At 55.0% G+C, this 22,971-nt stretch overlaps 1 protein-coding gene across 7 annotated transcripts; it reads right to left on the bottom strand.

Annotated features, from left to right (window-relative positions):
- Positions 1–646: 646 nt before the first annotated feature.
- On the bottom strand, positions 647–22,682 carry USF1 (upstream transcription factor 1). Of its 7 annotated transcripts, XM_084823964.1 has the most exons (12): positions 22,496–22,682; positions 19,032–19,115; positions 12,275–12,324; positions 11,933–12,051; positions 10,924–11,025; positions 9,094–9,292; positions 8,486–8,573; positions 8,182–8,240; positions 7,508–7,534; positions 7,081–7,175; positions 2,593–2,721; positions 1,143–2,086 (listed from the first exon to the last, which is right to left on the bottom strand). In XM_084823964.1, exons 2-12 carry the CDS (start codon positions 19,037–19,039, stop codon positions 2,000–2,002), a joined length of 963 nt encoding a protein of 320 aa, XP_084680090.1. In that variant the 5' UTR covers positions 19,040–19,115; positions 22,496–22,682; the 3' UTR covers positions 1,143–1,999. The 7 variants fall into 7 exon arrangements, with proteins under 7 accessions (XP_084680092.1, XP_084680093.1, XP_084680090.1 ...); XM_084823966.1 differs by lacking the exon at positions 7,508–7,534 and having other exon boundaries at positions 647–2,086; XM_084823967.1 differs by lacking the exon at positions 7,508–7,534 and having other exon boundaries at positions 1,141–2,086; positions 11,933–12,045.
- Positions 22,683–22,971: the final 289 nt, after the last annotated feature.

Below are 22,971 nucleotides of genomic sequence, written 5' to 3'. Positions count from 1 at the left end.
GCCACCCGCCTCTTCGGGAGGGCGACTGCCTTTGTGCCGGGGCGAGCAGCCCGCGCGTCTCGTGGCCCCGGCGACCACGGCGCCCTGAGCCGCGCCTGTCGCCCCGCAGGACAGAGCGCCGCGCCCCGGGGTGCCTGGCCGTCGCGCAGCGCGCCGCAGCAGCCGCCCCCGGGCAGCCCCGCAGGATCGCCGCCAGCTCCGGCCCCGACACCGCCTGCGCCCCCCGCGAGTGGAGGCCCCAGCCTGGGAACGCGGGCCTGCAGCGGGGCGAAGACCGCCCGCGCGCCCGCGCAGGCAGCGGGGCGGCGGCGGCCCCTCGGAGGGACGCCTCCCGGGCCGGCCCCCTCCCCGGCCCCGCGGGACTCCTGGTCTAGCGGCAGCCGCGGCTGATGACGCCGCGGGGCGCGGGCGGGCGGGACTGGGCTTCCACGCCCGGCCAGACCGCGGGGGCCGCAGTTCGTTCCGTGGGCAGCCCTGCGCGGGAGACCTGCCAGATCTGGGGCCGCAATAAATGGGCCCGGCTCTTGCGCTTGGAATTAATACGGGGGGGCTCGGCCGTTTGCTCAGCCTCGTGTCCGATTACCGGTGACGGTTCCCCACACGCCCCCCCCCCCCCCGGCCAAACGCAGGAGGACGCGAGGCGTTTAAACATAATCATTGGGACTATTCCGTGAATTTCTGGCAGCTACAGGAACACAAGTCACATCATACACACCACGTTCCTGTTTACCTCTTGGAAGTCTCGCCCCCAGCACTTCCTGGCACAAGGGGCACGATGGCATCCTGCTTGGGCCCCCTTGCACAGGCGAGGGCCACGGCTCAGTGGCAGCGCACAAGCAGAAGCCGCCACACTTGGGGCACGGTGGCAGCTCCCCACAGGGCTGGGAAGGTCCTTTCTCGGCCGTCTGCCTTGGGGGACAGGTGCGCCCTGGGGGGAAGGCAACATCCTCGCGTCCCCACGCAGCCCAGATGTCTCCAGCGATGTGTTGGCAGTGCCGCTGTGTCCCCTGCAGAACAGAGGCGAACCTGCCCCTAGGATGGAGGGCGAGCGCTCTCCCCAGAGCCACGTGCAGGGACTACCGGGGGCCCAAGCCAAACCTGGCTAGCCAGCAGCCACAGAACACCACAAAGCACCCAAAGCTGCTTCTCAGTCACTTTCCTTTTTCAAATTCAGAGATTTATTTTTTTTATAAAAGAGCGCAAATGATCCGCCACCCTGACCTGTAGCCCCATCGCAGAGAGTGGAAGGCAGCTACTGCCCTGGGCCCCCTCTCCTCCTTGGCAGCGGCTTCCGTGGCTCAAGACGGCTTGGGGGCACAGAGCAACAGGGGGATGTGCGGCAGCTCTGCTCTCGCTGCCAGCCAGGCTCTGCGGGAAGGCCCGGCCCCTTGGCCTGCAGCTGAGGGCAGAGACCCAGAAGCAGAGCCAGGCTGCAACCCTCCACGCGCAGACGGGAGGAGTGTGTCAGGCCTGAGGAGAGGCCTGGGGGCAGCAGGTGGCTGGACAGCCGCAAGGGGCGGTGGCGTGAGGGAAGGGACAAAGAGAAGCCGCCAGGCACAGGCTGGACAGAGCTCAGCTCTACCACTTACCAGGAGCCAGCGCCCGGGCGTGGGGCAGCGCTTCGGGGAGATGTGGGCAGGAGGGGCATGAGGGGCGTGCAACATGTCTATGTGAGATCGCATGCATGTGCAGACACGGGGACTGCGTGCTGAGCGCACAGGCGTGGGCTGCTGCTGAGAAAAAAGGGCAGGGGGCAGAGAAAGGACACGGCCTGGGCATCAAGTAGGGCCATACGAACAAGGAGCACTTTGTCAGGGCGCAGCGTCCAGCTCGGGGGGCCAGCGGGAGTGCTGGGCGGAGGCGAGTGTCCTGAGCTGAGCCCCCGGCGCTGCTTTCTGCTTCTGTGCAACAGAGACGAGCCTGGGCGGCAGGGCGCCCCACCTCCCGCCGTGCCAAAGGGGGCAGTGGCCGGAGCAGGGCCCTCCCAAGCCACTGCCGGTCAGTGGGCGTCCTTGATGATGACCTCCACGCCGTGCTGACGCAGCTGCGCCCGCAGAATCAGGTTCTTGTTCTTCAGGTCTTCAACCTGCAGAGGGAGGAGGGAAGCGGAGACCCCAGGCTCTGCTACAAGCCCCAGCCAGGCCTGCTGTGGGCCCCTCACCTCAGAGGAGCTCCCCCTCCCCCACAAGAAAGCCACTGGCTGTGGAAGGAGCGCCACAGTCCTTTGCTTTCCAGACTTTTGGAGCAAGCAAGCTCACATCCCTCCACGTCAGCAGCACGAGGAGGGATGCGCTCCAGATCTCAAACTGGCATACAAGGGTCAAGGCGCCAGATTCGCAAGCAGCACAGACACCAGGGGGAGTGAAGGGGGGGCGGGGGCTTCAGGACATGCCTGCAGCATTGCAATGGGAAAAGTGGCATGGGATTCACTCCCCGGAGGAATGTGCGGGCCCATTCCATCTCGGCCATCACCGCCTAGAGAGCTCCAGAGAGGCATCTGTTCACGCAAGGGGCATCTGCCGTTACATCTAAAGGGGCAGCAGATCCCTCTGCCCCCTTTCCGGCCCGCAGCATCGGAGGCTCCAGCCTTACCTGCTGCCGCAAGACCTCGTTGTCCATCTGCAGCTGATCGAGGCCTTGCAGCTCCTCAGAGAGACGGATGTTGCTCTGCCTCAGCTCTTGGATGTAGTCGCAAGCTTTGGACAGGATCCCTCCTTTACTCTGCAGAGCAAGGAGAAAGTGAGCTGGCAGCCAGGCAGGAGGCCTCCCTAGGAGATAGGGTCATGCCCTCTTCCCCGTGGGGCAGCTGACCCCCACGCCCACTTCCTCTTCTCCCCCCCGCATCCCCCCTGGTGCCCAGCAGCGCATGCGCACACTCTCCCCTTCCCTGTGGTGAAATGCTCTACACCACCAGGCCCTCCTCATGGCTGGAGCGTGGTCAAGACAGCACACAGCCTGCTGCTGCTGCTGGGCCTGCTGCTGCCGTCGCCACCACCACCAGGCCTTCCCTGTGGACTTCTGCCTGGCAGACTGCCAGTCCCTGCAGGACCAGGCCCCCAGGTACCGAGCCAGCTGTGCTGCTCCACCTGCCCCTCCCTGGAGGGGCTACATAAGCTGGCTGGCTGAGGTGGCCTGGGAGAGACAGGGCCTGCAGGAGAGGCCACCACCACCGGGGAGGAGGCGCGCCTGCTGCTGGGCCTGCTGCCGCCGCCGCCACCACCACCACCAGGCCTTCCCTGTGGACTCCGGCCTGGCATTATTTTTAAGGGGATTTTAATTGGTTTTTTGGGGGGGGGGTTCTGGGGGATTTTGTTGTTACGGGTGGGTAGCCTGCCTGATAGGCGGGAGCGAGGGGGCATGTGTCCACTTGATGGAGGCAGTGGGGGGAGTGTTGGGGGCCAGAAGATACCGAGGCTGGGCGGCAGGCGCTGGCGGAGCGCTAGGGGCAGGCCCTGCCAGGTAAGGGGAACGAGGGAGAGATGTGTAGTATCTGTCCCCTGCTCCGGGCCTGTCCAGAGCCAAAGGATGGCTGGGGGAGGCGTGACCCCATCTTCTGGCCTTCGTTTGCTGCTCTGCAATGCCAGGTCTGTTACCCAGAAAACCTCCCTCATCCAGATCCTGGATGAGGGTGCAGACCCGGCATGTATTACGGAGACCTGGCTGGCCGAGGCTGCTGCTCCAACCCTTGCAGCCAAGTGTCCAGCTGGATTTTCGTATGCACAGCAGCCGAGGGCTGGGGATCGGGGAGGGGGAGTGGCTGTTATCTACTGAGACTCCTTGGTCTTCACCAGACCCCCTCTCCGGGAGACCAAGGTTGCTGAGTGCATGTACTGGAGGTTGGGCCCCAAGGGCAGTCTGGGGATTCTACTCGTGTACCGTCCACCCTGCTGCACGACTGACTCCCTGGCCGAGGTGCTTGAGGTGGTCTCTGATGTGCATGTACAGTCCCCTAACTTACTGGTGTTGGGGGACTTCAACGTACATTCGGAGGCCATCCTCACAGGAGCACCTCGGGACTTCATGGAGACCATGGCCTCCTGGGAGCTGCACCATATTCTAACTGGGCCCACCCATGTAGCCGGTCATGCGCTAGACCTTGTGTTTGTTTCTGGAGAAGCGAGGAGTGATCTGGAAGTCGGGGGTATATCCACTACCCCTTTGTCATGGTCAGATCACTATTTGGTGACGTTGGACTTCTCGGTTCCACAACCCCTCCGCAGGGGTGGAGGACCCATTAAAATGGTCCGCCCCAGGCGTCTTATGGATCCAAATGGATTCCTGAACGCGCTTGGGGATTCTCTGGGGCACGCCAACGGCCACTCGGTCGAGACCCTGGTGGGTGGCTGGAATGCCGCAATCACTGGGGCATTAGATCGGGTGGCTCCGAAACGCCCTCTCCCCCTGAACAGGGCTCGGACTGCACCATGGTTCAATCCGCGGTTACGAGCTCTGAAGCAGGAGGTGAGACGGCTAGAGCGCCAGTGGCGGACGTCTCGCTCCAAAGACGATCAGACATGGGCTAGAGCTGCATCTTCAGCCTATCACGTGGCGGTGAAGGCAGCAAAAAAGGAATATTATGCTGCCTCTATCGTATCTGCAGAGCGCTGTCCCAGGAGGCTGTTCCAAGTGGTCCGGAGCCTGGTCGGTCCTGTGGCTCCAGAACCACTGGAGCATTCTAAGGCCTCCTGTGAGGCCTTGGCAAGGCACTTTGCAGATAAAATTGATCAGATTAGGTGCGTTACTCTGCACGCTGTGGATACAGTTAGTGAGCAAGAGGCGGCCTGTGGCAAACCGGTTTTGTGGGATCGGGTCCAGCTTCTTCCTCCAGATGAAGTGGACAAGGTGCTTTCATCTGTAAGGCCGACCACCTGCTTACTTGATCCTTGCCCATCTTGGCTCATTATGAGCTGCAGAGAGAGACTGGGTGAGGGGATCAAGGCGGTGGTGAACGCCTCCCTTGAGGAGGGAGTGATGCCATCAGCCCTCAAGGAGGCAGTGACAAGACCGCTCTTAAAGAAGCCCTCCTCGGATCCTCAAGTTCTGAACAACTTTCGCCCAGTCTCAAATCTGCCATTTTTGGGCAAGGAGATTGAGCAGGTGGTGGCGGTGCAGTTGAAGGCACACTTGGAAGAAACTGATTATCTAGACCCATTTCAGTCGGGCTTCAGGCCTGGGCATGGGACAGAAACGGCCTTGGTCGCCTTGGTGGATGATATGAGGAGGGCTCTGGATAGGGGTGAATGCTCCTTCCTTGTTCTCCTCGACCTCTCAGCGGCTTTTGATACCGTTGACCACGGTATCCTCCTGGACCGCCTGGAGGGGTTGGGCATTGGGGACACCGTATTGCGGTGGTTCCGGTCCTTCCTCTCCGGCAGGTACCAGAGGGTAGCACTGGGAGAGGAGGCTTCAGACCCGTGGCCACTTACTTGTGGGGTGCCACAGGGTTCCATCTGCTCCCCGATGCTATTTAACATCTATGTGAAGCCACTGGGGGCTATCATCAGGAGGTTTGGGGTGCAGTGTCATCAATATGCGGATGACACGCAGCTCTACCTCTCGTTCAAATCTTCACCAAGGTTGGCCGTAGAATCCCTGTCCAAATGTCTGGAGACGGTGAGTGGCTGGTGGGGAGGAATAAGCTGAAGCTGAACCCTGACAAGACCGAGGTACTTTTGGTGGGAGACAAGAGGAGGCTGGGGGATGTTGACCTGGTGTTGAATGGGGTACGGCTACCCTTGAAAGACCAGGTCCACAGCCTGGGGGTCATTTTGGACTCCCAGCTGTCCATGGAGGCTCAGGTGTCAGCTGTGAGCCGGACAGCGCTGTATCAACTCCATCTGATACAGCAGCTGCGCCCCTTCCTTCCCGACCATCTGCTCCCATCAGTAGTACATGCCCTGGTCTCCTCTCGTTTAGACTACTGTAATGCGCTCTACGTGGGGTTACCCTTGAAGACGGTTCAGAAACTGCAGCTGGTACAGAACGTGGCGGCTCGCCTGATTAAAGGCAGCCGCCGGCGAGATCACATCACTCCAGTGCTGAAGGAGTTGCACTGGTTACCAGTTGTTTTCCGGGCCAAATTCAAGGTGTTGGTTTTGACCTTTAAAACCCTATATGGTTCCGGCCCAGTCTATCTTAAGGAGCGCCTCCAGCAGCACCAGACAGGCCGCTTAACAAGATCAGCCTCGGATGGCCTTCTCTCTGTCCCATCAGCCAGGACAGCTAGACTGGTGGGGACGAGGGAGAGGGCCTTTTCTGTGGTGGCCCCCACTCTGTGGAACTCCCTCCCTAGGGAACTCCGCCATGCCCCCTCTTTAATGAGCTTCCGTCGTGCATTAAAAACGTGGTTGTTCAGGCAGGCATTTGGGGTGGGTTAGGGTATTTTAGGAAATGTTTTTATTGTAGAATTTTATTGTTTTAAACTGTTTTATTGTATGTTGTACATCGCCCAGAGTGGCTGGGTGACCAGCCAGATAGGCGATTAATACATTTAATAATAATAAATAAATAAACATCCTCTGCCATGCACTGAAACAGCTCTGTGCTACAACACCACTTCTGACAGTTTCCAGGGACACACAGACTCCTGAAGCAGCTGACTACGCAGCTGTAGCAGCTTGGGATTCCCAGGGACGCATTCTGGGTCCAGTCGTCCCCAGCGCCGAAAGCAGGGTGGCCGCACAAGGGCTGCTCTGCCACAACAAATGTGCTTATATGCGCTCCTCTGTCCTGCACCCCTAAAACCAAGATCGCCTAATGACGGCACACTCACATTTCCTTGATGTGCACAAGATAGTTCTGGAAACAAGATTTTGCTCCCAACAGTTGCTCACAGGGACACGGGGGGGCAGCTGCCAGCACCCGCCAGGGCCTGGTTGAGCCCTTCGGGTTCCCCAGTTGCGGGCCTCCCTGGCGGAAGTCACGCCAGGGCACTCTGGGAGACGGCAGCCCAGACAGGCCTGCAGCTGGCACCAACACCGCCCTGCCAGAGGCCCCCTCAAGCCAGGAACCAGCCCCAGGTGGGGGTGGAACAGGGAGCCTGCCGCTGTCCCAGCAACAGGCCAGCTCGCGTCTCTTTACCTGCCCAGACTTTGTGTTCTCCATCGAACAGTCAGGGATAATCTTGGACAGCTGCACAATCCAGTTGTTGATCTTGTCCCTGCGCCGGCGCTCCACTGTCAGACAGGGAAGGGTTCCAGCTGAGTGATTCCCGGTCCCGCTGGAGGAGCCTCTCAGACATCCCCCAAGGCCCCCCGCCACCGCTCTGTTACTGCTCAGAAGGCCAACAGGTGCTCCAAGCACAGATGCTACATCTCTTGACGGCAGCGACTTACTTCAGCCTCGATACTAGAATAAGGGCCCGCACGTTTTAAGGTATTGCTCGTTTTTCTAGATGTGCAACCAGGGCTGGAAACGTCTTAGAACCCATGATAAAAAAAACACCTTAGGATGCAATTGTATGCCTATTTACCTGGAGGCAAGCCCAACTGAATTTGATGGAACTTACCTGTGAGTAGACATGTATAGGACCGAACTGAAAAAGATACGACAATACCTGGGTGTGTGCAATGACATCTCCCTGCCCTTAGAAGGTCCTGACAGGGGAATCCACATCTGTCCATTCCTTTTCAGTGAACGTGCAGGACAGTTAAAAAATGAAAGGGGGGGCGGGAGCAACAATATTGGGGATCTGAGGAAATCTGGAGCGAGAATATGGATAAAGGAATTACGGCTGTGACGCTACAGAGGAGGGCGGGCCCCTGCAGGGCTGCGGGGCCTGAGCAGGAGCCCCACCGTGCCCACCCTTGAGGCTGGCCCTGGGTGCGAAGCAGGCTTCTCTGAGGGGTGCTAAAGACAGAACCAGAGGTGGCCCCACCCCCACAGAAGGAGTTGCTCCTTTTCTTGCCTACACTTAAACGTCTGTTTCTGCTGTGTCGATTCATCTTAACGGGAGACATACAAAGGATCCAAACAGGGATTTGTGTCTCCGGTGGAAGGACTGACACTCCCAGAGGAACAGGGGACCAGCTCCTCAAGCATGGCGATGTATCCCGCAAGTGGCTCCCTTTACACAGGGATGTGGGGCTGCTTGTAACCCAAACCACCCCCCTGGTGCAAGCCCATGGAAGAGCCTTGCTCAACTCAAGGACAGCATCGGCTGGAAGAACAGTGTCCCCTCACCTTCATTGTGCTGCGCCCGGCGCTTCTCATCCCGAGTCGTTCGTGGAGCTTCAGACTTCCTGGGGAGAGCGAAAACCAGACAGCGCAGTGCTCACGTGTGGCTTCCCATTCACAGGCCTCAAGAGGCAGCAAGGGAGGGAGCCCAGCAGCCCAGCTTCTAGGCTGGGCCGACCAGCACGCCCTCACGGAGGGCAGCCCCTCAGGGGCAGCACCCCCAGGCCAGCACGCAGCAGGGGAGCCTGCCGAAACCAGCCACCCACACGGCGGCGGGGACTGGGATGCAACAGGGCGGGAGAACACTCACGGTGAGTAGGGGTGAGTCCGGGGCGCAATGGACCTCTGTGTCCCACTTTGGAGAACCTCCTGTGGCGACATCATGACAAAAAATTGTCCTGCGTGAATCAAAACAAGAGACGGTGTTGCAGAGAGAGGGGGCACATCCCCAGAGAGCTGCGAAGAGGTTTGCTGAGCGACAAGTGCTGGGCCTGCCGGCGGGGAGGCGGCTGCATTGCACCATTGCGTTCTGCGCCGTGACCTGAGACAGGCTGCCCTGACCTGCAGCAATAAGAACTCCCATCTCCAGGACTCTGTGCCCAGCCTGACCACCCGCCTGCCACATGCCCCAGAGCTCCTGACTCTGCCAACTCACGCTGTACGCAGAGGGAGGGAGCGACGTCCGTTTGATTCATTTGCATAACCCCAGTGGCAGAGATGGCCCCGCCTTGGCACAGAACACCCACCGTGGGCACAAAGGTGGAAACACCCCCACCCACTCAACCCCACTCCAAAGGGGAGGGAGCGAAGTTAAGACTTGCCAGCAGTACACTGCGGGGGGGGGGGGGGCGGCCTTGGGTCCAGAGCAGAGGGAACCCCTGAGGCCAATAACATCTCAGCCGGCCCAGCCTGACTGACCTGTGCCAGTGGGGGGGGCTTGCCCCAGCAGGGCATCGGAGTTCTGGGTTGTCACCACAGCTGTGGCGGTGGCCCCTGGCCCTGCAGATGTGCTGGTGTCGGCAACCGCGGTAGCAGGGTAGTACGTGTAGTGGGTCTCTGTGGCTGCAGCTTCTGTCTCGACAGCATCTTCACTTGTGAACGCGCCCTGGATGACCGCCTGAGGAGGGAGAGGAGGGCAGCACAACCGGGTCAAAGAAGGGAGGCCCCCCTCTAGTCACCTACATGCTATGGCCTGGGGACACAGGAAGCTGCCTTTGCTGAGGGACACCCTCGGCCCATCTAGCCCAGTACTCTCAACCCTGACTGGCAGCAGCAGGGCTGCAGGCAGGGTTGGTTCTCCAGGCCTTCCTAGAGCTGCTGCCAGGGGTTGAACTTGGAACATTCTGCATGCAAAGCAGGGGCTCTACCACTGAGCTACGGCCCTTCCCCACATCCCTAGGGACAAGAACCCATTTCAGTCAAAGGAGGACAGAGCACGTTCTCTCAAGGGGCTCTTCCCATCACTGGCCTGCCAGCTGCCCACAACAGTCAACCAGCCGACATTCATTTGACAGGGTTGGGTGGGAGGAAGACTCTCCTTTTATCCTGAAGCTTGAAGATGTGAGTGCAACACAGACACGGGAGAGTTTGCTTGGTGGGGGGCTCAGAGTCAACAGATGAAGGCCTCCCTCTTTACCATCAAGAACGCAAGAAAAGCTGCGCTGGATTCACAGCGCTGCCCCAGTGAGATGCCTACAAGAAGGGCATCAAAGACACAGCCATTCCCCGTCACGTCGCCTCTGAAGATGGAAAGTGCCAGACAACCGTGACGCATCACCACTTAACTGATTGGGTCCTTCATGAGTGCGCCCAAGCCACTTCTAAAGCAATCCAAGCCAGAGGGCCCCCCATTCTGTTCCATAAATTAATGTCACACTGTGCGAAGAAGGGCTTCCTTTCGCCTCTCCTCTACGGCCTGTCACTTGTGCTGGGTGAGCCAGAGCTCTGCAGCTTAATGGCAAAGGGAGCGCCACCTTCTGCCCCAGCCCCACAACTCATTCAACCAATCCTATTAGACCCTCACAGGCTCCCTGGCTGAAAGCAGAGTGGCAGAGGCAACTGCAACTGGGTACTTGGCTGCCTGCTTTTGGAAACAAGCTTCTAGCCCAGGGATGGAAAATGTGTGGCCCACCACGTCTGTTTGTGCACCCCCCACCCCCATCTCGGTGATTCTACTGGGAGACAGCTGACCGGCAGGCCGTGGGGAGTTCGTTTCTGCTGGAAACAAGGTGTGCCCTCCCAGAACTGCTGGGATCCCAGTGGTGAGGAGGGGCCCCACAGTGGCTGCCGCAGCTCCCACAACCCACCAAAGTTGCCCAACCCTGTTCTAGGCCTTATGGGCTATGGAGAACCTAAGCAGGATTCCCAGTCGCTTGTACCCCTCTTTGTTGCTTCCCACTGGCCAGCAGAAGCTGAATTGTGCAAATTAACTAACTTCATGCAACTGCGTGTAGTTTATTCAAGTTGCAGAACTGCATGTGTGTGAGCACAGGACATCCAGCTCCTGTCTGCAAGTCCCAAGGCCCTTCTGCCACCAGATATGGACCTGCGCTGAGCCACCTGCAGTCAGAGCAGCAGCACTGATGCTTCAGCTGAGATGGACGGCTCCACCCAGCATGCCCACAACGCATTATTCACTTGCTATTTATTTAGAGCATTTTTGCCCCACTCTTCAGCCGAAAAAGCTTCCCAGAAACACGGCCTTTCCGCTCCTGTGACCATGCCTCGTGCTGGCCGGGCAGAACCTACCTGCGTCATGGACTGTGCCGCAGGATAGCCGCTGATGGCCCCAGTGCCCTCCGTCTGCCCGTCCAGCTGCCCCTCAGCCACCTGTATCACTCTATACATCAGCTGAAGAAAAGAGCAGAGAGCGCCAGTGAAGTGGGTAGAGTGTGGGAGGGAGACCGACTCAGGTTCAAATCCCCGCTCAGCTCCAACACTTGCTGTATGAGCCTGAGCTAGCCTGTCTGCTGGCCCAACTTACCGCACAGAGTTACTGTGAGGATAAAATGGGTGGGGGAGAAGAAACACCCCTGCCAACCTGCATTCCTCAAAGGAAGAGTGGGACAGAAACATGTCACAGACAAAAATTTAGACCTCAGGCACAATCCCAGCTGCCCCCTGGGAACCATTTCCCCTGGACTCTTCCCGAGGAAGCAGTTCCAGGACAGCCCTGGAAAACCCGCACAAGAGGCTGTTAATGCCCAAGGGCCAGCAGACCCAGCTTGACTGGGCGAGGGAGGCAGCTGCCTGCCCCCCACCTCTGCAGACACACTGCCCTCTAGTGCAGGGGTGGGCACACCTCAGGCTTGCGGGGTCTACTCGAGGCCCACCGACCAGAGGCCAGGCACAAAATAGTGGCATGGGCAGCTGGACGTACCCAAAGGCCCAGGGGGCCCCTGGGCACCTGCTCAGCCCAGGAATTTGTGACCAGCGCAAGAACCAGGCTCACAAGTGCTTCACACAAAAGCCCACTGCTGGTCTCCCTCTGAAGCATTCTTCCCTCCCCCAACTCAGGGGGCAACTATTTTTAGTTGTTGCAATTGCTAGACAATTGGGAGCCAGAAACTCTTGCTGCAGATCACTCAGTAGGGCCCAAACCCACCAGTGCTTTAATATCTTCTGTAGAAATGATGGGAAACAACTACATGGGGCAGGGGTAGGGGGCCAGGCAAAAGGGCATAGGCGGCTAGCCCTAGACACACCCACAAGTGGAAGGCAACGAAGCCACCAGCAGAGGGAGCCGGTCGTGTCTTACCTGAGTGCCCCCATTCTCTGTCCGGAAGACGTATTTGATGTTGGGGTCAGGAAAGGTGGCGGCCGACTGGATGCTAGCAATGGCCACGCTGGTGGGATCCTCGCCTGTCGCCACTGCACCTTAAGGAAAGAAGAAAAGGGATGCCGCAAGAGGAGGGAGGGGACGCCCCCCCCATCAGCGCTGCCCAGGCAGTGGCGCTGTCCACCCAGGCGCCAGACCACTGCTCCAGAGGAACTGAAGCGGGGTGGGAGGCAAAGTGAGCTTTGAGCTTCTTCAGGGGGCTGACTGGGAAAGGAAGCCAGGGCTGTCCACCAGAGTGAGGGGGAAAGGGGGTGTGCTCACCTTCCTGGATTTGCACTGTGCCCTCTTCTGTCTCCGCCACTTTCTGCTGTCTGCCAAGAGAAAAGGGAACACATGCATGGGGTCCCAAGGGAAACCCTTGGAACCCAACCCATTCTTTCTACTATATACCTTTGTCTCCTGAAGGTAACCAGGCTTTCAGAGAATCAGCCTCAGCTGTAGGCCTGCGCCAGATGCCCCAACTACAGAGATCAGGTGGGCAGGTGCCCGAGATGCTGCCTTGTCTATCGTGGCACCCTAAGAGGAGACATCCTCCCCAAATATATTCGCCTGGCACCTTCGTTCCTATATTTTAGGTACCAGGGAAAGTGTTCTAGTCACCAAAGTATTGGGAAGATTTTAGTTGTGGATGCTTTGGGGAATTTTCTGTCACAACGCTACTGCTTTTTTTAGAGCTATGTTTGTAGGCTACATTTAGGTTTGATTTTTCTGAATTCTAGCTGTTATGTTTTAGTTTTTATGCCAGCTGTGAAGTACAGTGGTGCAGTCTGCATTTATTTAGATTTTTTCATCCCACCCTTCATCAAATGATCCCAGAGTAATCTACAATAACTAAAACAAAGTACTTTAAAAAGGACTAAAAAGAGGAGAGTTGAGAGCAAGCACAAGGCAAGCATTTAAAACGCCATACCCTAAGACAGGCGTCTGCAAACATCTTATCTCAGGGGACATTGGAAGCCGCCTTCTTCTCCAGTGTTCCAGGCAGGGGTCCCATCCCCATCACTTGCCACCTGACCCTTCCTGGAGATGCCAGGAATTGAATCTGGGACCTTCTGCAAGCCAAAGCAGGTCCTCTTCCACTGAGCCATGCACCTTTCCACCTCAAGTTGTCTTCCCAACACCTTCTAAAACATGGCAGAGGATTTGGGGGCACTTTCTAGGTGTGCAGTTGGTGTAGGATGCCAGCCTCAGCTTTCACCCTAAGCAAACTGCGAGCACGTCCTAGAGCAATGGTCTTTAATGAACGTGTTGCAACCTGACCTACAGCGGGTCACAGCAGCCATTGCTGCTGTCTAGTTCTTTTTTCCTTTGCTGTAGACTGTCGCAGTAAAACCAGGCTGCACATTAGCATTTGCACATTAGCAACGGGCACTAAAGTCCCAGCTAGGTGCCTGAGACAGCAAGCAACAGGAGGAAAGAGCAGAGTTGAGAGATAAAAAGAAAACATTACAAATTAAATTTGGGTCCCATGTTGGAGATTAAAGCGGGGGGGAGGCTGAAAAGCCGGAGATGGCCAATGCTGCCTTCTGTCTGCGTGTCAGAGAGCAGATGGGGCAGACACAATGTTTTCTGGCTCTGTTTCTCCTATTACAAGAGCTATGAGTATGGCAAGATTCTATGGGAGCATGGAAAAGAATTCAGCTTCCTGACACACTTGCTTTCATTTAAAAGTTTCCAGTCCTCTTTGCCCGAGAGCGCAGGGGCAAAGCCTCCTGAGGTCTCAAAAGCCCAAAGGAAGGCTGAAATACATTTTTCCAAGGGGGGGGGGGTTAGTGCCCATGATCAACAAAACCAAAATGGCAAAGCTATGCTAATTTTCTCAAATTGTACAGGTCACGTGATTCTGCATTTCTGGAGTAAAATTGTAAGGTTAAGTAATGGTCGAAGGCTGTGATTTTTCAATGGTAAAAACACAGCCTTGACCATTACCGCTCTTCACATTAATACTTCACCCTACATCTGGCAGGAACAGTTTGGGGAGCAGGGGAGATGTGATAAAAATTCATAGAATGATACATGATATAGAGAAAGTGGTAGGGTGTGCACCAACCTCCAGATCCGACTCAGGCCCCAATTTGGCACTTTGAAAAACAGCTCAAATTGATTCAGAGGCCGTCCACTTTAACTCAGGTACCTAACCCAAGTAGACATTCGGAAATCCAAGGCTTCGTGCTTCCCACTATCATGGGAAATAAACAGCTATAACTTTTTCAAGGTTGTCAGAAGTGGATGAAATTTGCAGGCACAGGAGTCCCTTAGGAGGGGATTCTGCCTGCCAAACATCAGAAAAATAGGTACATTGGTTTTTGTGCTACTCTCCTCTATATTTTGGTTTGTTTAAGGGGACTGCCGATGACGTTTTAAATTTCCTGGCGGAACTGGATGGAAGTTGCAGGGAGGTTTGCCCCTTCTGAAGTGATCACGCCCGCTACATTTCAGAATGATAGGTACGAAGGGGTTTTCCCTTGTGGACCATTGTTCTGAAAATGACAGACAGCCTACAGGTGTCCCTAAGAGAGACACCTGCAACGTTTCAGAAGGTTCAGTGCAATGGTTCATGTAGAAGGAGAGATCTACAATTTGTGGGGGGACTGACTGCCCCCCACAGTGTTTTTTGGGCATTTTGTATGAAAATGGCACATATCCTACATGTGTCCCCAGGCAAGAAACCTGCAAGGTTTCAGAAGGACAGGTGCACAGGCTAGGAGTTATGACTGAAAACCAGTTTGAGGCTTTTTCCATAGTGAAGCCTGGTGGCCTTGGAAGAATGGCCATCTCACGGTCCCTTCCTTGCCCTCCCACGAAGCACAGCGACTGGAGAGCCCCTGCTAAAATGTGCCTTGCTCTGGCCTAGCTTCAGTTCTGGTCACTGCAGAGGGAAGCTTGCTTCACCTCAGGGAGCACCAGGAACGGTCCGATTTGGCTTGGGCTCTGGCCAAATGGAACGCACATCCCTAGAAAGTGGGTAAGAGAAAGAACGTTTTCTCCCTATCCCATAATGCTAGAACTGCGGTTCAGCCTATGAGGAATGGGCAGGAGATTCAGGAGGGATAAGAAAAAAAAAGGACATTGTTATGCAAGGCATACTGAGTGGAGAGAACACTGGCCTACATGGCTTTCAAGGGGGGGGATTAGACAAATTGATGGAGGAATCATCCGTGAGGGCTCCTATGTAACCTCCATGGACAGAGCCAGTCTACTTTGAAAACCAGATGCGGGGTGGGGGAGCAACAGGAGAGGGGCATTTCTGACCTCACGCTCTGCTGGTGAGCTTCCCAGAAGCATCTGGCTGGGCACTGTCAGAAGCCAGGATGCTGGATGAGACGGACCTTTGGGGTCTGCTTACGTTCTGTGCCAGCCTATCCCAACCAGACACCCCTAGATGTGTCAGACTGCAACTCCCATCATCCCCAGACAGCATGCCCATCTGGGTGGCGCCTGGTTGGGGAAGGCTGTTCTATGCTACAAGGTGAGTGGGGGGGGGACACCTCCTGCCCAAGGGCTGGAAGTAGCTCCCCGCTTAATTTCCTCTGTCCCCTGGCCGTTTCCAGGGAGGTCCTTCCCCAACGCCCCCAGAAGGGCTGGCGAGGAGAGCAGCTGGTTGGGTGCTGCTGCCCAACGACACTCCTGAGCGAGTCCAGCCCAGCCGCCTCTCCTGCTCCAGCAAGAAGTATTCCCGGACAGAAGGAGCAGGGACGTGTCTTGACTTGCCTCCATCTCCAGGGGTAGTTACATCACTGTTCCTGTTAGCTTGTAGGCCCCAGCCTGAGTAGTCAGAGCTTCAGAAGACAGCAGCACCCCACGGGGCACCACCTTCACACGCCACACAATGTTTTTATTCATTTATGGCCGCCTCACTCAATCTGGTGCCCTCTAGATGTGAACAATGACTACCGCTGTCCAGGATGATGGAGGTTGTAGTTCCAACACATCTGGAGGGTGCCTGGTTGGGGAAGGCTGGTTTGTGGTATTTATACTGCAATCCAAAATGTATCAATTAGTTAATTAATAGTGTATTGATTATTTTCCCTTGTGGGTCAATGGCCCTTATTAGAAAAAAGGCTCCCCACCCGATAAGCCACAATAGCCTCCGTACGCAGAGGAACCAGCACCTTTGGCTACTGAGGACAAACGGCACGGGGTGCCCACCACCTTCACACCCTCCTTGTGAGCTTGCTGGAAACTTCTGGCTGACCCCAGGATGCAGGGCTACATTCCACCACCAGCACCCCAGTCTGATTCAGCAGGGCTATCCTTATAAGCCACAGAGTTTCTACAAATACAGTTTCCAGAGCCGCTGCTCTACAGAAAAAAAACTCCACCCGTTTAGACCATGGCCTGGTTTACACTTATCCCAAGAGTACACCAAGAATCTCAAAAGAAAACTGAGGGAAGTTATGACAGTGGTCTTCAGACCTGAAGGGCTGCCATGCAGAAGAAGGAACAGACTCATCTTCTGTTGCACCAAAGGGCAGGACTAGAACTAATGGAGGATTCAAATTTGCTTGTCATCAGAACATCAGCAAGCAAAATTTGAACAAAGGATACGGCGTATTAAAGTACAAACAGCTCACTTTTACAAATAAAAGTCTTGTGGCACCTTGAAGACTAACAGAATTATTTGAGCTTCTGGCATATGCTTTCATGGACTCTAGTCCACTTCATCAGATGCCCGGAGGATTATGGAAAATTTCAGGTTTTTCATAGCACACATATGGGTGGAGTGGGGAAGAAATGTAAACAGTGGGGTCAGAAGGGAATTCAATCCAGAAAATTCTGATGGTGACAATCACATTGTTAACAATGGTCATTTAAAGTACAGCTGTTGCTGAGAACACAACATCCTGGTACTAGGTAAGCCAATTAGCACACGTAGGCCCGGTTCGCACATAGCACCCATGGAATGTTTACACTAAGGGTAGCCGGGACTGTGCAGAAGCGAGCGAGCTGCCTCCCAGCCACTTGCCGCTTCCACCTTGCTTCCAGTTTCCATGGTTTGTTCTTGGATTAAAACCCCGGGTTGTTTCTCTCTCAACAACTCAGAGTTCCAGGCTCAGAGGTTGCTTACTGAAGTGGCAAGCAGTTGGGAGGCAGCTCACTCCCACGCAATCCAAATGACCCATGGGTAGTTATGTGCAAACCGGGTCATACTGTGGAAAGAACCCATTATCCAGATTCAAACCACTGGCAACAGAGTTATTAATAGGACAGAACTGGGAAGTTCTCCATGAACCCCGACTTTAAACAAGGTGTTAGAGAGCCACCCACCCACTTGTTTCCCCAGCCCCAAAGGAAAGGAAAATGCCCCTAGCTCCAAAAGGAAAGAAAATGTTTTTCCTACCTCGACCCCAGGCTCAGCCACTCCATTCCCCACTTGGCCCTCCCCCTCTGCCATCAGAATCCCTGCATAGGAAGGTGTGCATGTGCACGCACGCACGCGAAGGAGAGACAGGGATGGGAAGGGAGAGGAAAGAGAGCACACCAAGGGCTGGGAGAAAGGAGGAGAGAGCAAGAGAAAGAGCAAGGCTAGAGGCAGGGGTGGGGGAGAGAATCAGTGAGGTAAAGAGGTGGGGAGAGAGAAGTAGCTAGGCTAGAGGCTGGGAGCAGAAACAGAGAGAGCAAAGGGGAAAGGCCTGTGTGGGTGGAAGGAGGTTTCCTTCTCTTCCTGCCTGCCAAACAGCTGATTAGCAGCATGTTCAGGAACGGAAACGAGAACCGGGCACCCCAACGTTTTTCAAGTTTTGAAGGGGCAGGGAGCGGAGAACTTTGTGGCAATTGTCAGCGCTCCCCAAAAGTGTCATGCTAGGAACCCCTGGCATACAGGATCAGCATTTGTTGGAGAGCACCTGCTATGCATGCAAACGGTCTGAGGTTCAATCCCCGGCAGCAGGTAGGGGCTAGGAAAGAATCCTGCCTGAAACCCTGGAGAGCCACTGCTGCCAGCCAGTGTCGACAATGCCAGGCTAGATGGACCACGGGTCTGGCTTCAGTATAAGGCAGTTTCCTGGGTTTCTAAGCGACGTTCACCTATTTGCAGCTCCTCAGGTTTTTTTTCCAAAACTGCTCTTGGTATAGTACTGAATATGTTCAATAAAGGTTACATGTGGAGTTTGGGTGTAGTTTAGAGTACACTTTTGTATAACATAGCATAAAAGGAAGCAGTGACCAATTTCTGATCTCACAGCTTCAAAGCCTGCTTACTCATATGCCAGCATATTATTAGTTATTACCTAATCTAATTTAATTGAAAGACTCTATGTTGGACATCTTCTAATGACATCAAGTACACTAGGCCTATAATTCGCTGGATTTTCTCCTTCACTCTTTTTACATATGGGGTCCATTCAGTCAGAAATTTTCCTAAACCATCAATACAATAAAGAGTGAAGCCAATACTGGTACCCACCAAAATTCACTAAAGACTTTTAGTAAGTTGGGTGAAATAAAGTTTTCCCCTGGGGATGTATATTAATTTATTTGCACTATTAGTAACTTAATTTCACCAATTGTTACAGGTGGCCATTTGCCAACAGGTTCCAACAATGGAGGGAGGCTAATGGGTGGAAACTGAAGGGAAGCAGGTTTTGGCTAAACATTAGGAGAAACTCCCTAACAGTAAGAGTTGTTCTACAGATTTCCTCAGGCGGTGGGCTCTCCTTCAGTGGAGGTATTTAAGCAGAGGTTGGGAGGCCATCTGTAGTGATGCTGTAGCTGCATCCTGGATTGTAGATGCGGCACAGAACCGGGGCAGGGGGATGGGACTAGATGACCTCAAAGGTCCCTTCCATCTCTTTATTCCAGTTTTGCTGGGTGGTGCAAACTTTTTCAATTCATACTGTCCTGCTCTGGCCACTTGCTCTCTCTCTCTCCCCTAAGAAGAGCCCGAAAGCTGGATCAGACCAAAGGACCCAGCATCCTGTTTCCCACAGTGGCCAATCAGATGCCCCGATGGAAAGCCCACAAACAGGACATGAAGGCAAGAGCTCCCAGCAACGGGTATTCAGAGGCATGTCCTCACCCCTTCATTTCTTCGCTCCGTTATGCATCAGAAGATCAGAGTCTGGTTTGTTTTCTGATTCTTCAGAGCTGTTTTGTCCAACCCCTGAGAAGGAAAGACACAGATTCATGAACATGGTGCTTATTTATATGCCAACAATATTTATATGACATCCAGTAATAAAGTCCTCTGGGCAGCTTACGACATTAAAATACAACTATAAACCGTAAGACCCCCAGCAGCAGAGGAAAATATCAGTGTGATAAGACTGCCAAGCAACACCAGAGAATATTTTCTGTATGCCTGACAGGGAGAGCCCCCACTGAATCACATCCTTACATATGAAAATGCTGGTTCCAACACTAAGGGGTTTGCCCTCTTTCCATTGTCATCCATGCTCCTGTACTCGCAGGTTCCTATTTTGATCATAAACTCTCATAATATTTATTTATAAAAAAATATTTCTACACTGTTCTTTTCACCCTTCTGGGGCGCCCGGGCAGCTCCAAATTCAAGTATCAAACAATAAAAACACCAGATAGAAGTGATTATCAACAGCAAAAACCAAGAGTAACAAACCAGAGGAGCCAAAGTTAAGAAGAATTTCCATAAAATGCACAGCTGAATGGAAGTGTTTTGATATTCCACCAAAAGGCACCAAAATAAAGTGTTATGCCAGTTTGCCCAAATTCCAGTTTGGGTACCACTGATGAGAACGTCTCTCCGGTCTCCCCGCATCTCACAGGGCAGAGCTGCGCAGGCATGGTCACATGGGAGGAGACTGTCTTTCAGGTATGCCAGCCCCAAAGGAGGGCTTTAAAAAGTAAGCATCAGTGACTTGTATTGGGCCCCAAAAGAGATTGGGAGACTGTGGAATTGATGCAGCATACAACCAGACTCCTGTCAATACTCTAGGGTGCTGCATTTTGTAATAATTGCAGTTTCCAGACATTTTTCAAGGGCAGCCCCTTGTTGGACATGTTACTGTAGTAACATGTAGTCTAACCTGGAAGTAACTAGAGCATGCATAACGGTGATAAGATCAGCTTTCTCTTGGAAAGGTCATAGCTAGTCCACCAACAAAAGAACTTCTACCCACAGGTGCCACATGCCTACCCAAAAACAGAACTGGGTCAAGGAGCCGTCCCAGGCTGGAATGTTGCACCCCCCGGGCCACAGAAGGAGGAGGGAGAGTAAGCTACAGGAAAAGGCAAGCCATGAAGACCAAACACCTTCGCCACTTAATATGTCAAGTTATACTTGCTCTCCTTCTCTCTGTACTTCAAGGGCCCTCCTCCAAAACACAGATATTAAGCTTGTGGAGTACGGATAGGGACCTGTCCTTTTACACTGTGTAACAAGTTGCTACATGCATTGGAAGCTCTGTATATATACATACATCAGTAATAGGAATTAATGATACTTTAGAATTGGGTGAGTGTACGACAGTTACAGTACAGAAATCAATTTGTATCAAAAACACCCTTCAAAAATATCCCCCCAACACACAAGAGATGGTGACCCACAAAATGACCCACAAGGACAATTCATCTCTTTGCCACTCCTGCCACTCACACACAGCCAATTCCAAGATTTAGATTGTACTGTCTTTGGGACAAGAACTTGTCCTGGGCTTTTAAAAACTGTTAGATGTAATTCTGCCCTGCAAAATGATGACACTGTACTAGGTACCCAAGGCAAAGCAATCAACCGTTGCCTCCTCAGGAGAGAGAAGTGCAGCTTCACAGGAAAAGGCAGCCCAGAAAGACAATATATTTATTAAAGTTTGCCTCCCTGCCTTCTCCCCTGTGCCTCCCTCCCACCACACACACTTTCAACATTTATACTGTTATTTCCTCGGGGGCAGCAACCTGTCCTGTTTTATATTCCCCTGCAAAGTACTACATACACTGACAGGGTGGGGTATGGCAAGGATCCATTTACATACATATAAAACACACATGGGGAGGGGGGGGGATTAGATACGTAGCTGAAAAAAACGGCTTTGCTAATGGAAGGGGCAGCCTACAACACTGCCCCTCCACCGCCCCATCCAACTTTCTGATCGCAACCAAGTTTTAAATCTGCGTTCTGCCAGGTCAAATCACGGCCATGTAGCCAAGTATTTTCCACTGCCACTGGCAACCGCTCTCCGAGCTCTCAGGCAGAAAGGGGTCTTTCCCCCATCATCTGCTACCTCGTCTCTCTTCACTGGATCATTACAACTGAACCGAACTAGGGGCCTTCTGCATGCAAAGCAAGTCCACTGAGCCCCAGCCCCTCCTCTTTCCCCCTACTTGGGTGAACAGCTTGACAACTGCCATCAGCCCGAGCCAGTAGAGACAGTGTGGTGTAGTGTGGAGAGTGCTGGAACAGAACTGGGGACTCCCCGGTTCTAGTCCCCACTTGGCCATGAAGTTCACTTGGCCATGAAGTTCAGTGGGCGACTTAGGGCCAGTCACCAGCTCTCAGCCTAACCTACCTCACAGGGTTGTTGTGAGAGTAAAAGAGAGAAGAGAAGGTTTATGTACACTGCCTTGGGCTCCTTCAAGGAAAGGTGGAATAGAAACATAACAAACAAATAACAAGTAAACAGAGAGCAAGGGATCATGGGCGTCACAAGCCAAAACATCTGCCCCTAGTTTGTGAAGGAAGGGACCCACCTGTTTTTGGCTATGAAACTCTAGGGGGGATGGGCACGTGTGTCCCTCAAGATGTTGGACTGCAACTCCCATCACCTCTAGTCAGCATAGCCAGTAGTGGGGGATGATGGGAGTCGTAGCCCAACAACATCTGGAGAGCCCCCGATTCCCCATCCCTGCACTAGGGCAGCCTGTACATAGGTGGCCATACACTATATTATCAGTGCTGCTGCTGCTATACCAGCACAGCTGTATTAATAAATAAAAACAAGTAACAACAACACCTGTGTATATACGTGTGTATACTTGCACGTGCTCAATTTCATAAAGGATATATGGGGGGGGCACCACTACACACAGCTACTGTGAGGAACAGGGGGTGGGGGCCAAGAGCCCCCCAAACCCCGTGAGGAACAGGGGGTGGGGGCCAAGAGCCCCCCAAACCCCGTGAGGAACAGGGGGTGGGGGCCAAGAGCCCCCCAAACCCCGTGAGGAACAGGGGGTGGGGGCCAAGAGCCCCCCAAACCCCGTGAGGAACAGGGGGTGGGGGCCAAGAGCCCCCAAACCCCGTGAGGAACAGGGGGTGGGGGCGGTACCAAGAAGCCCCCCCAATCCGTTGGCGAGGAGAGCAAGCAGAGCCGCCCCTGCCCTGAGAAGCGGGGGGGAGTGCGGCCCCCAGGCCCCCCACGCACGACCTCGCGGGGACTGAGGGAGGAGCAGCGCCAGGCCCGGCCAGCCCGCCCGCCTTCCTCGCGCCGCTCCACGGCGGCTACGGAGCTCCCGCGCCAGCGCGCCTCCGCCCCGCCCCGCCCCGCCCGCCCCGCGGCAGCCGGGCGCCGTTACCTGGGCTCCCCTCCGTCTCGCGCACCCCCTTTGCTCGCCATGGAGATCGGCGCATGCGCGCCGGAGAGCCTCTTCCTTGTCGCCCTCGCCCCCCGCCGCCCATGTAGCCCGACGGGGCGGAAACCACCAGGCGACGCAGGCCCGCCCGGCCCGGCCCGGCCCCGCCTCGCTCGCCCCGCCTCGTCCCGCCGGGCTGGCTCCTCCACCGGGGCTCCGCCGCCGGACGCGCTCTGGGGAGCGGCCTCCGCTTCCGGCTGCCACCATCTTGAGGAGGGCGCGGGCCGCCTTCGCGGCGCCATCTTGGTGAGGGGCGGCGCGGCGCGGCCTTCCTGCCCTGGCGGCGTCCCCGCCCACCTACTTCCGGCCTTCGCTGTCGGCTCTGAGAGGAGGGCGCTTTGAAAGTGTTTCCACCTTATTTTGCAGATTCTTTTGTGAGAAGACAAATGCACGCTTGTTTTGTCCTCTGACAGCCGAAT

This window comes from Heloderma suspectum, chromosome 17 (assembly GCF_057233095.1).
Source record: "Heloderma suspectum isolate Gila_16-S chromosome 17, 16-S_ref, whole genome shotgun sequence".
Taxonomy (NCBI): Eukaryota; Metazoa; Chordata; class Lepidosauria; order Squamata; family Helodermatidae; genus Heloderma; species Heloderma suspectum.
This window is presented reverse-complemented; position numbering and strand designations above follow the sequence as displayed.

What these genes read in the sequence shown, in the direction of transcription:
- USF1 (XM_084823960.1), bottom strand. An exon ending in CGGCACAGTCCATGACGCAG is followed by an intron (nt 9,293 to 10,923) that starts GTAGGTTCTGCC and finishes CTCCCTCCTCAG; the next exon opens with GCGGTCATCCAGGGCGCGTT. An exon ending in AGCCCCCCCCACTGGCACAG is followed by an intron (nt 8,574 to 9,093) that starts GTCAGTCAGGCT and finishes TGATTCACGCAG; the next exon opens with GACAATTTTTTGTCATGATG.